The sequence below is a fragment of the Zonotrichia leucophrys genome, chromosome 4, assembly GCF_028769735.1.
Source record: "Zonotrichia leucophrys gambelii isolate GWCS_2022_RI chromosome 4, RI_Zleu_2.0, whole genome shotgun sequence".
NCBI classification, from domain to species: domain Eukaryota; kingdom Metazoa; phylum Chordata; class Aves; order Passeriformes; family Passerellidae; genus Zonotrichia; species Zonotrichia leucophrys.
Genome location: NC_088173.1, coordinates 56,905,042 through 56,918,329, shown reverse-complemented (window position 1 = coordinate 56,918,329; position 13,288 = coordinate 56,905,042). Strand labels below are relative to the sequence as shown.

General features: G+C 36.3%; 1 protein-coding gene across 4 annotated transcripts in view; it reads right to left on the bottom strand.

Moving 5' to 3' along the window:
• CPEB2 (cytoplasmic polyadenylation element binding protein 2) overlaps positions 1-13,288 on the bottom strand; it is a 54,533-nt gene that overhangs the window by 34,774 nt on the left and 6,471 nt on the right. For all 4 annotated transcript variants that reach the window (XM_064711805.1, XM_064711806.1, XM_064711803.1 and 1 more), the window contains exons 3-4: positions 11,758-12,036; positions 1,778-1,868 (exon numbers count right to left, since the gene is read on the bottom strand). In XM_064711805.1, the coding sequence (XP_064567875.1) occupies positions 1,778-1,868; positions 11,758-12,036 (370 nt within the window). The remainder of the gene's footprint in view (positions 1-1,777; positions 1,869-11,757; positions 12,037-13,288) is intronic.

Below are 13,288 nucleotides of genomic sequence, written 5' to 3'. Positions count from 1 at the left end.
AAAAAATCTCTTAACTGTAGACTGACACCATATTTTTATGTCCCTAGAAAGCACAGATGGAAACTACTGAGTTTTTCAAGGTATCTACGTATGAACCAAATTAACTTTCAAGTCTTAAACCTTTTTCTTCTCTTACTCTCCTTGGAAAATTATTATTGGAAATACATTATTTTCATCTATCATAACATAATGAAATACAAAGAGATGACTAAAAATAAAAATAGTATCTTCTGTGCTCACTGTGCCTCTGAAATCTCTTCTGCATTACAGAGATAAAATTAAAACAGTGAGATGGCAGGGGGAACGAAGCAACGAATTCCATTTGTCGTGTCAGCATGTACAGAAGGAAGAAACAGAGTAATTTTCATCTTCAGGAATGCGAGAGGTGCCAATGGCAGTGCAGTGCAGTAGATCTGCACTCTCTAGCTTTATGCCTAACAGCAGCTTTCCGACAAGGAAAGAAGGAGAAACCACCTGAGTGTGGCAATTAGAAGCACAAATCCTCTGCAAGAGGAACGACACACCTCTTCATCTCAGCCTTGAAGAGACATGCATGATTTTAGCACACAGCAGTCACCACTGGGCCAGCTGTTTACAGGCTTCAAACCTTTTGTTTTACCTGATGTTTTACAAACATGTAGAACAGACAGAAACTGAGTTTAGTAATGGACTCGCATAAAATTGCAAAAATGGAATTGATTCTCTCTGGGCCATAACAAAGAAGAGATCAGATTCAAAATCACCTAAGAAAACTTAATTTTGGCTTCTACTTACTTTAAAGTTGAGGAAAATTAACAGTTTAAGTAAATGCTAGATACTTACAGATGCTTTGTAGAGATTTTCAGCTTGGGGAAAAACTCCAAACTTTTGGCTAACTATTTTAAATCTTAAAATACCATTAAATGCTATCTGAATGCTACAGGTCTTCCAAGTAATTACACAGATCTTAAAAGAATCATGAGCAGACTAGCAAGGTGCCTTCAAGTTAGGAGAACAACAGGCCTTTCTGTGCTAATGCAATATACAGTAAGTATAGGACCCTCTAGAAATGGAGAATGGATAGGAGTAAATAATGCTGCAAAAAAAATTGTTTTATTTTTTCTATTTCTTCAATACAGAGATTTAATTTCTACAAAACAAGCCTAAAGTCTTGGATAATTTTAAAATTAGATTGTGTTAATCTAATCAGAACATCACAAATGAAGTAACATCTGATCAGCCCAAGTGAAATTGTTTGTGTTCCCTGCCCCAATGTTCAATAGTAAATGCTACCTGAGAAAGTTCTGAAGAACAGAATTCACAAGAGTTAATTAATGTACAGTGAAAAGAGGAGTTAAAATGGAAGCCCACACATAGTAGCTATATGCTCACTGCTGTGGCCAAATGATTTAATAGAGCTCAGGACTGTAAGAGGAACCAGCATTCTAAAGCCAACTGTATTTCTGGACTTCTCCAGATTTGGATGCATCAGTATGCTCCAGTAGATTTGAAAAAATATTTTAAAGGACAAATCCTGATTTTATCAATTAACTTAGGTTTTTTTTTCAGCTTTCACTGTAGAGAAAGGGCAACGTGGCAACACTTGGAGTGGTTTGTTTTAAGGGACTGTGAAACAATGTTTTCAGTAAAAGACAGCTTAAGATTGACTTTTCACCTAAGTGAAAAAGTAGTTCATTTTCCACTTTAATATGAACTTAGAATCTAAATTAACAGCCAGTATTCATTCAAATACGCAGAATGGATGACCCTTTTTTCTTTACTTAGCATAATAACATACCTTTAAGTGGATCATGCTCTGCTCTCATAATGTCAATAAGGGAGTTTTCCAAAGAGTGCATATTCAGACTGTCATACATTCTATTTCGATCCTAAAAGAAAACAAAAGCCTTAGTATTGGTATACAAATTCTGTAGTTTTTAACAAAAAACTTGAAAGGAAAACACAAGTTCCTTCTAACAGCTGCCCACTCAGACACTCTGAAGATGGACAATGATACAAGGTAAGATCTAATTTGATTAACTGTAATTTTAACAGCATCCAAATATAAACTAGAGATGCAGTGTGAAGAACTCTGTGTGATGCAGTGTGAACAAATGCTGTGTATGCATTTGACAGCCTGTGAAAGCCTGTTTCCTTCAAAACTGCTTGAATCAGTTCTAGTGATCCACAGCACAGTTATGCAAAAGCTGATTAATGAAGGAGACTAATGTCTGTAAGAGTTCAATTTCATTTCATGCACAAGTGAAATAGTGAGGAAGGTGAGGAACTACAGGACAAGGACAGTCATGTCACATAACAGACAGCATTTTCTTGGTGCTTGGCCACCAGCCCGTCAGAGGGCACACTCGCTGGCTTCAGGGCCTTTGTATGCAAAGATTTGAGTTACAAATGGTCAGCCTTTAATGGTTAAAGGGTGGAAAATTAAAGCTAAACTATGAAAAGAAAATGTCACAAATCTTACTAATAGATTATCAGCCCTATGGAGAGCAATTTCTTTTATGCATGATTATTAGAAAGCTACCGTACTGTCTTTACAAATACTTTCACTGACAGTAATAAAAGTTATTGCAATGAACTGAGTATGTTTTCACTGATATGGTTTTACCCAAGACATTTTCTCCCATGTTTTCCAATATAACCAAGTTACACACACAGAAAAAAGATGACTCCTAAATTCTTTGGTCTTTCTGGGATACCTTTTAGAAACTGAAAGCAGTTTGTGTAAAACTACAATCTCTTCTACTTTCAAGGCTTCTGCCTAGAATGTACTGCACTTAAATCCTACAATTGTGCCTTAATTTTGCTGTGGTCTTCACTCTAGTAATTCAGCAGAGTAGGATGAAATACATAATATATATCCCAGGACCTGTGAAATCCCCTAAAGATGCAGCCATGCATTAGTATGTATATAATAGGGACAGAAGGTATTTCCCACATTCACTGTGACTTTCCATGACAGTTCAGCAGAACCACAGATTCACTTCAAACTACACCCCTCAGCAAACAGGCATTCTTCACATTGGAGGAGTAAAAAAATTAAGCTTTGGACCAGAAGTTTTCTATGACTCACACACTAGGACTTCTGATCAGCTTTGCCATGATGAAACCAGAGTTTTACATCTTAAAAAGTTTAGTCAATGTTGGGATGGAGAGGAAGAAGCCTTTTTTCTCATCTCTATCTCAAACAACTATTAAGAGTAATGGGCTCCTGTTGGGTAAGCAATCTGTTAAAAAAATAAAAAGGTGGGTTTCTCTTGTCTCCTTCCATACCCCAGACCAAATGCCACTGACACTTCAAGAGGCAATCTTCGACTTGGTTTGACTGCCAACAAGTCACCATCACTATTTTACTTCATAGTAACCTAATTTTGGGACTGGCTGGCTTTTATTCAGTTTAGTTGCCCTGAGAACCACCAAAGGAAACTGAAGTGACTAATCTGCTTCCATGCCCTTACAGGTTTGTTTCTCAACAGCACAATGAAAAGAACCTGCTTACCACAGCAAACTTGCTTTCTATAGAAGGTGTGAGCAGTGACCAAGCTGGAACTGCTCCCTACTGTCCCCAAGCATTCAGAAGGTATCTCATCAGGATTGTTAATGAAGTCTTAAATTCAGTTTACAGCACTAGCTGGTAAGTAGCCAGTGCCCTCGCAAATATCAACACTGAGTAAAGACAAAACACGCTTTGCTACTTTTGTAGCTGGTAAGGGAAAAGAACTAGTATTGGTAAAAACCAGACTGAAGTGTATATGGTGTTTCATCTTCGTAACAGGATCATTACAAATTTTCTTATTTATTTTAACACTGCTACATACATATGTGCTGAGATAACACATGACTGTCTGGGAAATGGTCATTATAACAGACTTAATGACACTCTGTGGGCTTAGCCATGGTTAATTCCCACAACTGGGCTACTGGGTCCTAGATCTTACAGAGGAATGGCAAAGTAAAACATGGAACACGATCTTGCAATTTATTTGTAAACTGCTCTACTGGGTGACATGGTGCAATGATTCTAACTTCACCCCTGCATCATTCTATTTTTAAAGTTCTGTGTATATAAAGCAGAAGGTCTTGCTCTGCTAGAAGCAGAAGGAAAAATAAGCTTTTCCCCATCCCTTTTAGAAAGTTTGTGGTTTGTTTCCTTGAATTGCATTACTTAATTTTGGGGAGCAGAAACATACAATGGGCAGATACCACACAATATCAAAACATTGTGAATACACTGCAGTACAGCAGAATTTAAATATGGGAATTGCATTCTGCTATCCCACTGCCCACACATCACATTAGCCAATTGTGAGTTCAGGTACTATCTTGGTAATCAGTGCCTCAAAACTTTCATCTCTATTCCAAATGACACTGATGAATTGCACGCTATAAAGCAACGCTACTCGAAATTTAACTGTCTCTAAAGGAGTAAGTAATTCTTTGGGTACAAGGTTCATTCTAAACCTTTGTGCAGCTCAGCTTTCTAATGCTACAACACTGCTTTGAGCTCCCCAAATATGTACATAATATCTTTATAGAGAACAGTTATCATCTATGCTAATAGGAAGCTTTAATTTCAAAGCAGAACTTAAAAGTATTTCAGTAATGTGGGTCACACACCAGCCAGTATTTTCTAGAAAGGTCTGTTAAAACTGGACAATTCCACCACAGCAGGCACTACTAAATCAGAAAACTTCCATTACACTTTTGGTTGATTTTCAGGACAAGCACGAAAAGCACTATCACAGACCATGATTGTTCCAGATCTCCATGCTTGTGAAAACAGTCCCAAGAATTAGGATTAGCTTTAGTTTCATTATTCCGACACAGTTGATAAGCAGTTATCTTCTAAAACAACCTGGACCTACTTTTAAAACAACATGGAAGTAGTCCCAAAAATTAGAACTATTTCCATGTTGTCTTAAAGACAGTTTCTGATTGTTTTGGAAGATAACTGCTTATCAACCATGTTGAAATAATAAAAATAAAGATAATCAGTAGTGCAAAGGCAGTGATACCTAAGCATGTATGTTAATACACACTTTCTATCATCCTGACTCCAGAACTGTCAAGGCTGAATTCCTGTTAAATATTTTCCATTTCTTTCAGCCCTGTGGCTCATCAGTCCTGTGCTAAGAAGCAAGGGAACTCTTGTTGTGTCAGAAGGTCTGCATCTCAGTGGAGTGTCACAACATAATGCCAGCTTTTTTCCCCTCAGAGCTGATAGTTAATTTCTCCCAAACATAACAAATTCTCACACCAGTTTTTTTACTTTTAACTGTCTAAATGTTTGACTCCTGCTTGATCTACCTTTCTTGTATTAGAATCACAACTGCAGACAGTGATATGGTTAAGTAAAGAATCATCTATGAAGGAAAGTTTACAGAAGATGGTAGTTATTTTAGGAATAGGAAAAGCACAAAGTATCCTTCCCACAGAATACAAGTGCTAGAAGGAGCTTTTGATAATGTCATGCAAAGTACACCCAAAGAGATGCATTTGAGAAGTAGTCCCCAAGCCATGCATCTGAATATGCATAAATGGAGAAGGGCAGCTTTCTCTGAAGAGCAAGTTTCAGTACTGAACTCATGAACAAATAGGTTTTTTTGGCACATTCTGCTTAGGACTTCTATATATATCCATGCAATCTACGCAAAGATTATCCTGTTTGAACATTTGCAGAAAATGCAATCACATCTCTAAGCTTATAAATTTTCACTTATGCATAAAGCAAATACAAGAACCAAAGCTATTGAGTGGTAAATAATATTGCCTATTTGGCACCACAAACACTACTTCACAGTTAAGAAGCTTGACACCTTTGAATTTTGGAAACATGCTTTAAACTACTGATTTGTGGGACTACTTGAAGTAAAAAAATGGAATGCTAACATAGGTATTAAAATCTGTAAAAGGCAGTATCTTTAAGGAATGATCTTTACATGTCTCTTCATATTCTAAAGAAATGCAGCACCATGAGATAGGAGCTGAAGGAGAAAGTCATAAAGTCTATAGTCATTTCAAGTATGGTCTTACTTGGCTGCAAGAAGTACTCCAACTTTGACCTTGATGAATTAACTGAGTTTGTTAAAAGCTAAATTAAAGAAGTCTTTTTAAAACTGCTTCCCCAACTAAAATATTAACAAATTCCATTTTTTTCACCTTAAACCTGACCCCTGAATAGAAATGTGCTTTAGGACTAGAAAGCGACAGGTGATTTAGTAATAAAGTATCTATCTACACTTTAAAAAGTACCTGAATATAGCATTCATTGTTAATGCTAGCAGTAATAACAATTCCCACATACATATCCTAAAATACCTCTACTAAGCTCTAAATTTCAAGTCCTTCTCATTTTATTGAGGATATACTATAATCATAAGCCCCTGCTGAAACCATAACTAGTGTAAACGAGAAACTAAATATGAAAACCTATTGGAACCATTTTAGCTCTATAAAAAAGGAGGAAGACTTCAAAGTCAACATACAAAATTGCTTGGTTACTTTGCACAGTGTCATTAGTGGTAAAGATGAACTAAAGATATCTGGCAGACATCTGTGAATGGCCAACCTGACAGCAAAGGGTTTGAAGTTCAAATGACACCATCAGCTACATAACTAAATTGAGCCTAAAACGCACCAAGAACGGGTCCTGTGGTGAAGACACACCCACTTCCCAGCTACATAAGCATTTAAAAATGAACAAAAAATCCCAATACTGGAGTACTTCAACTCAAGAATATGTCTTCATCACCTGGGAACAACCAGACTATGTAGATGATTAAAGTCTTGGCAATCTTGACTTACGTGGCAAATCCAGAAAATTTGCATATTAATAGTTTCATGAAAGAGAAGTTGTTACTCAAATTGTGTGTTACTCACACCCTTGGCCCCACATCTAGAAATATCTATATAGTCTTGAGTAATTAAGTGCAAACACATCAGCACATATAGCAAATGTACTTTTGGATGGATCTTAGGTGAGAACTCATTCATTTTAACTCAGAACAAGGTGAGATAAAATACCCATCATATACTCACTCCTTTACTATCATGGCTGTGAAATATTTTGTTGAATTTTTCTAACTCTGATTTTGTATTGCATTGATAGAATGAGCTGTTTAACTCAAGAAAATTCAAATAGCAGCAGAAAAGCCTTATATCATATGAAGTCATAAAAACATTTGCATGGTAAGACCTACAAACTTCCCACTAACTGACTGCTTTGAATGGCTAATCTGTGCAGCTCCTATACTATTTATTCAAAGGTTGGGATCCTGAAGTTAAAAGCATGGCCATAGACCACTTTCCCCAATTAGAGATGTCCCCAGTATGGTCCTCAGACACAAATACCTGGTTGTGTGTGATATTTCAATCAGGCCCAGGCAATCGATCCACTGCATTAAAACCCTGAAACTGTTCTGTTTCATCATGGCCTCAGTAAAAACAAACTGGTAAAGACTGTTTGTTTAGTGTTTGGACAATTACATTACTCTGAAGAGTAAGAAAATTCTGCAGGTAGATAATCTCAAACCTTCAAGTTTAACATCAGCTGCCAAACACTCAACACCTTTGAAAAAATTGGCCACATTTACTAGTCTAAACATGGCATTAGGAACTCAACTTCAAAAACTTGCTCTTCACCTAATATTCACTGGTATGTGTATGATTTAGATTAGCTATTGATATGATGTAGAAATGATACTAGAATTATCACACTGAATATCTGAAATTTTCCAAATGGAAGTGATTCTAAGGCAGAAGAACATGACAGCTGCTTAAATTATCTAAAACTAACACCTGTTGTGACACAACATTAACCCTGCTTTTGTTTTTCATGTGATTTGCTTTCTTTGAAAACTTGAGCACATTTCAAAAAGAAACAGAAAAAGAAACAGAAAGATCTGCATTTGTTCAAGATACTGCCTCACCATACCAATCCCCAGCTGGAGAGCTATGTTTAAACACAGAATAAGAACACTCAGCTTTCAGGACCATGAACATTACACACTGTTTGTCTGAACAAACAGGAAGGACAAATCAAGGTGAAAACCACCCAGAAACATGGTGTATTTCCTTAATTCAAAAGGGACACAGAAATTAGATTCATGTTCATAGAATGCAGTGTTTTTACTAGAATGAAAGTAGTCAAACACTGATATGTAGTATTAAATATTTTTAACGGGTTTTATTTAAATTATTTGCAAGACAGTAAGAAAAACTAAGCTTGCAATCAAAATAGAGTTAGCAGAAACTGCAATTCTCAAAAAAAAGTAAAAAGTTAGAATAGTTAATCATTTTCCTTATACATGCAGTTTAAATCAAAAAAGTGGATATACAAAACATGGTCTCTGTCGTTGGGCTTCGTCCACAGATATGCCTGCAGCATGTTTTTTGGGTAAAAACACTTGCATAGAAGTTTAGAAATATATTTTCAGCTTTGTACCCTATAATCGGGGCTTTTTTTTTTTTTTTTTACTTTAGGTCAGGGAATAAAAGAGACTATTCATATCATCTGACTTCCTGAAATGCAATGTAAGTGCCTAAAGTGGAATCCCAGGGGCTGCATAAGGTCAGTGGTGGCAGGTATGTTCTTCTAGAGAATTAGATTATCTAAATAAGGAACCTAGATTCTCTCTAAGGACAGAGAAATAGGCCCCTCAATTAAATGCTTAACTTGTAGGGTGCCAATACTTGACAAGATTTCTAACTGTCCCTTTAATGATTCAAGTCCAAGGCAACAACCCTTCCCCATATGAAGTGCAATGGTGGAAACAGGATGGCTGAACTTAAACAAAATTACATCTACAGGTTTTATGTTTATGAAACAATTGTATTTGATGCAGTTTGTAATAGCTTAAAATCCTGAGAAAGGCAGAAAAGCTTCTAACAGTGAGGCACTTAAGAAAAACTTGGCTATATGCTCAATTTGCCCACGTTCAAATCAGTGCTGCCATGATGTTTAATTATTTTTTACTTAAAACCAAAACAAATTGCTTTTAAAAAATCCTAAGAGATGTCTTCCATAACTTCTGGAACTAATGTGGCCATTGAGAACTCAACTTCATATGGGGTATGTTTCAGTTTTAACTAAAAAGTAGAGGAATGTGCCTTCATCCCTACAAACAACACTCATAATAGTTCACTCATTTATCAGTAATGACATTCATTGTCACTGGTATATAAAGTTTAATGTCAAGAAATGTTTTTTTCATCAGAACTGATGCCAGCTCTATTCTGGGACCCACCCAGCAATGCAAACACCAAAGAATAAAGAAGTTTGATGGAAGGGCAAAGCTTTGAATTTGCATACAATTCCCCTGTGGTTTATCACGTTTGCCTAAGGTACGTGTTTTTTCAGAAAATGGATGAGCAGCTAAATGTGCTGAATGCTATCCAGACTTTGGAAAAATATATAGCATTTTTTAAAAATGGTAGCTGAATATAGAAGATTACACAAAGTCCCTGAGAGCAAAACTTCTCTAAGCCAGTTTTTAAATTGCTAATTTTGAGCAAGCTAAAGTTGGGAAGAGTGGTGCTTTGTCCCCTCCACTACAAAATTATTACAGCAGTTAGCCCAAAGAAAAAGGAATTCTGCTGAACTGTGAATGATGCAGTATGAATCCCAACGCGCACGCTAAGATGCGTTTGCTCTGTGGAAGCTTGGAAGAGATAGGTAACTTCTACATGCACATAAATGTTTTTGTGCTAGACTTTCCAAACAGCACAAAATTTAATTTGTACTAATTTTTTAGTATTTTCTGAAATTGCTACTGTATCTTTAAGAACTCTCAATCTAAATACCACAGCCTTTTATGGAAGGAGACAAGCACAGTACAAATCAGCAAGATGGGTGTTTGACAGCATTGCAATTGCCAACAAGCCCTGATGAAAAGAAGCACGAGCTCTAAGCTCCATTTAACTTTTTCATTATGACTTGCAAAACGTAACAGTCATCACAAGGAATTAATCATATAACAATAGTGTACTAACTGAAAAATAAGAACATGACAGTGTAGCAAAATAATTTATGGAAACATATAGTGTTTCCACAATAGCAGTAGATAACATTGCAACCCTTCAAAGAGATTTATTTTTACTGTGTTCTGCAACTATGACTTTATACATGTCAGGGAGATTTAAGCATAGACAGACCAACAGCATAAATATAGCCAAACAGGCCTATTTAATTGGTAGTCTGGTGTTCATAGGTGTAACCAAGAATTAAGAATGCCCAACTTCTTACTTTGACATTATGCCTCAAAAAAATCCGCCAACCCCTACGCACAAACATTAAGATATTATAAAATTAAATTGCAAGGATTTCTTTCCTAGCTTATTAGGCACGAATTATTTAGACGATAGCCTAAATGCAGAAGATGCCTGTTTAGACATAAAATGAGTTCATCAATGTTCAAAAACTGCTGTAGAAGCTCCTGAAAGTTCAAAGTATTGGTCACATGGACCTGTAAGGCACACTGGATGAGCAAATACATTCACAACCTGTGTGTTCAGCCGTGTATGAATTTCCGTGTACATGTCACAGCAGTTGCAATGTATGATGGCATTAATATTTTTATATCTGTTCCTCAAGTTAACATCTTTGGGACAGATTTCAGTATTTACTTTCTACTATTTTTGCTGCCCTGCACTGCAAAGCATTATCTATCTGTAATCTGTTTTCCTTAATAGAACACAATTCCTGAGGAATACACATTTTCCCCCCAACCTTTCTACCCACACAAAAGGTAATTCAACTACGATATTCCAGCTAGCAAGGCTATTTAATGGAATCTGTCTTGACAGTATCAGGTCCAAGGGTGTGTTTCAGCAGAACTTTGGCACATGCAAAAACCAGGTAAGCTTCGAAAACACTGCAAGTATCAAGTGCACCTGAATAGTGTCAGGACATGGCCTCCTGTGCCAAATTCACCAGAAAAACGGCATGAAAACCCAGAACTCTAAAGGAAAATCCAGCCCCAAGAAGCACCTTTTGCCTCCAGTTCAGCTGCTTAAGCATTAGATTTCCATTTATGCAAATACAGCTCAAATGCGGTCACAACTCTGACAAATAAAGGGCCTCTGCTAACAGGGAACAACTCAATTATTATAGGTAAGAATGGGAAAAAGAACATTTTACCAAGAGATTACTGAGGGTGGAGTTAACTGACTTAAAGTCACATGAGATGTCACTGGCAAAATTCAGAAGGTGAATCCAGATCTTTAGTTCTAAGATACATCCTTCCATTTAACACTTCTAAATCGCAGGGCCTCCAGACATAAAACATAAAAGGTGCTACCATGTGGAGGAAAAAATCTTGCTGACACACAAATATCAGCCTAGAATACCGGTGAAAGACAAACATGTCAAAGACTTGAAAACCATCTACAAAAGTAGGAAAACATAAGTAGAAGGATAAAGCAAACAAAAAATACCCTGAGGTTGAAAGGGATTTTTAAGAATATGAGCGTTACCATAGGCAGAAAATATTGCTGGATTAAACATACTATGTTTTATTGCTTCATCAGTGCCTACAGCTTGCATGTTTTTTGACAATCAATATTCTCATTCAACTGTGAGAATCATATATTGCTGAATACACTCAACACGTGGGGATTAATTGCAATTTAAGACTAAAAATCATACAGAAACAATTTTCAAACCAAGTATCAGGACTGCAACCACTTTTTAGTTCTCATTTGAAATGAATGAAGTAAAGATGCTATGCAAGACCATGAACACAGCAGGTATACCATCCTTACCTGCAAAGGAAGGAGAGTATTACTGTTGGTGTCAGTTCGGAAAACATTATCTTCAATCCACGATTTTGGTGTCAGTGATGGAGTAGAGCGAGTAAATTTAGGAGGAGCTATGACATTACCAGAAAAGGGCTTCTTCAAAGGAGAGATCTGGTTCATAGTTCCTGGAATTCCCATGGTTCCAGTTCTACGATGGTCTCTGCCATGCATTCCTCCCCAGGATATATTTCCTGTGCTCCAGCCGCTGCTCTGATTGCTCCAGGGTGACTGCTTCAGAAGAGGCTAAAAAGGAAAAATTCATTTCTATTATTCTGAAAATACTTGAAATTATTTTCTACTTAAAAAAAACTCAAACCCCAAAACAACCAACCACCAAACAAGCAATGTACAGAGATTTCTATAAACCACTCTCTTCTGATATCATGCAAATTAGCTACTGAAGCAAGGAAGAAAACACAGCTTCATTTAAAAAAAAAAGTCATTCCAACTCCCTCATATGTCTCCCCAAAAAATGCTGCAGTACTTGTGCAGGCAATTTTGATTATAATTTTTATCATTATTATTATTTTAGCAACTGGTAGCATTTTTAAAGCTATGCAGAAGAAAAATTTCAGGGTGTAAAATGAACTTTTAAAAAACCCTGAAACCTGTTTTTGTCATACATTACTTGTTATTATGTGATCAAATCGCTGCAAAAGTAATAGAAGAATTTTCAAATATACATATTAAAAATTATTTTTAAAGTAGTATTTCTGCTTCTACTCAATAAGTAGTAGTATTTCACTACAGTGAGTAGAAATTTGAAAATTAAAATTCAAATGGCAGATTTAATTCCCCCCACTCCAGTATTTTGAATATCATTGTCTCAGTATTACCATATAAGAGCAAAAAGAGCACTGACTACTGTACAGAGAATCTGTTTGAAGGAGCTATCTGAACATTTCCATTAAAATGCATTATTCTGAAGCCACTGCTCAAATGTTTCTGGAGTAATGAATGGAATAATTTCTGGAGTAATGAATCTGTGGGATTCAGCAGAGCGTACTCTAGAATTTTTTTGATGATTTCTTCTCCTATCCAGATCTGGTGTACCTTACAACTTCCTAAATGCACTTTTAAATGCACTATATTCTGTGATATGAAATGGAAGCAGTTTTTAGAAAGACAATTTTTAAAGGATTAAGTTTTTATTTGTAAGATAAAACTTCTGCTAAAAAGTAACCTACAGTGGTTGCCATATTACCAAGAGGTAGATCCACTGAGCATGACTGACAGTGAAGAACAGTATTTATAGCAGTCTCAAATCTGACTGTTCTTGGAAACGCTTTTCCTCAAACATAGAAATGCAGTGGGGGTGTGTGTCATGATTCTAAATTCAGTTCTGTGAAGTGAAAACACAGTACTTTCATCTCTAAGCTTAGCTGCAAGCAACCCTCAACCTGCACTATAATAACTTAAAAATTTAAAGCATGTCGATATGTTATTATCAGGTAAAAAAGAACTTTCTGAGGACAGAAAGATAAAATTGTAACAA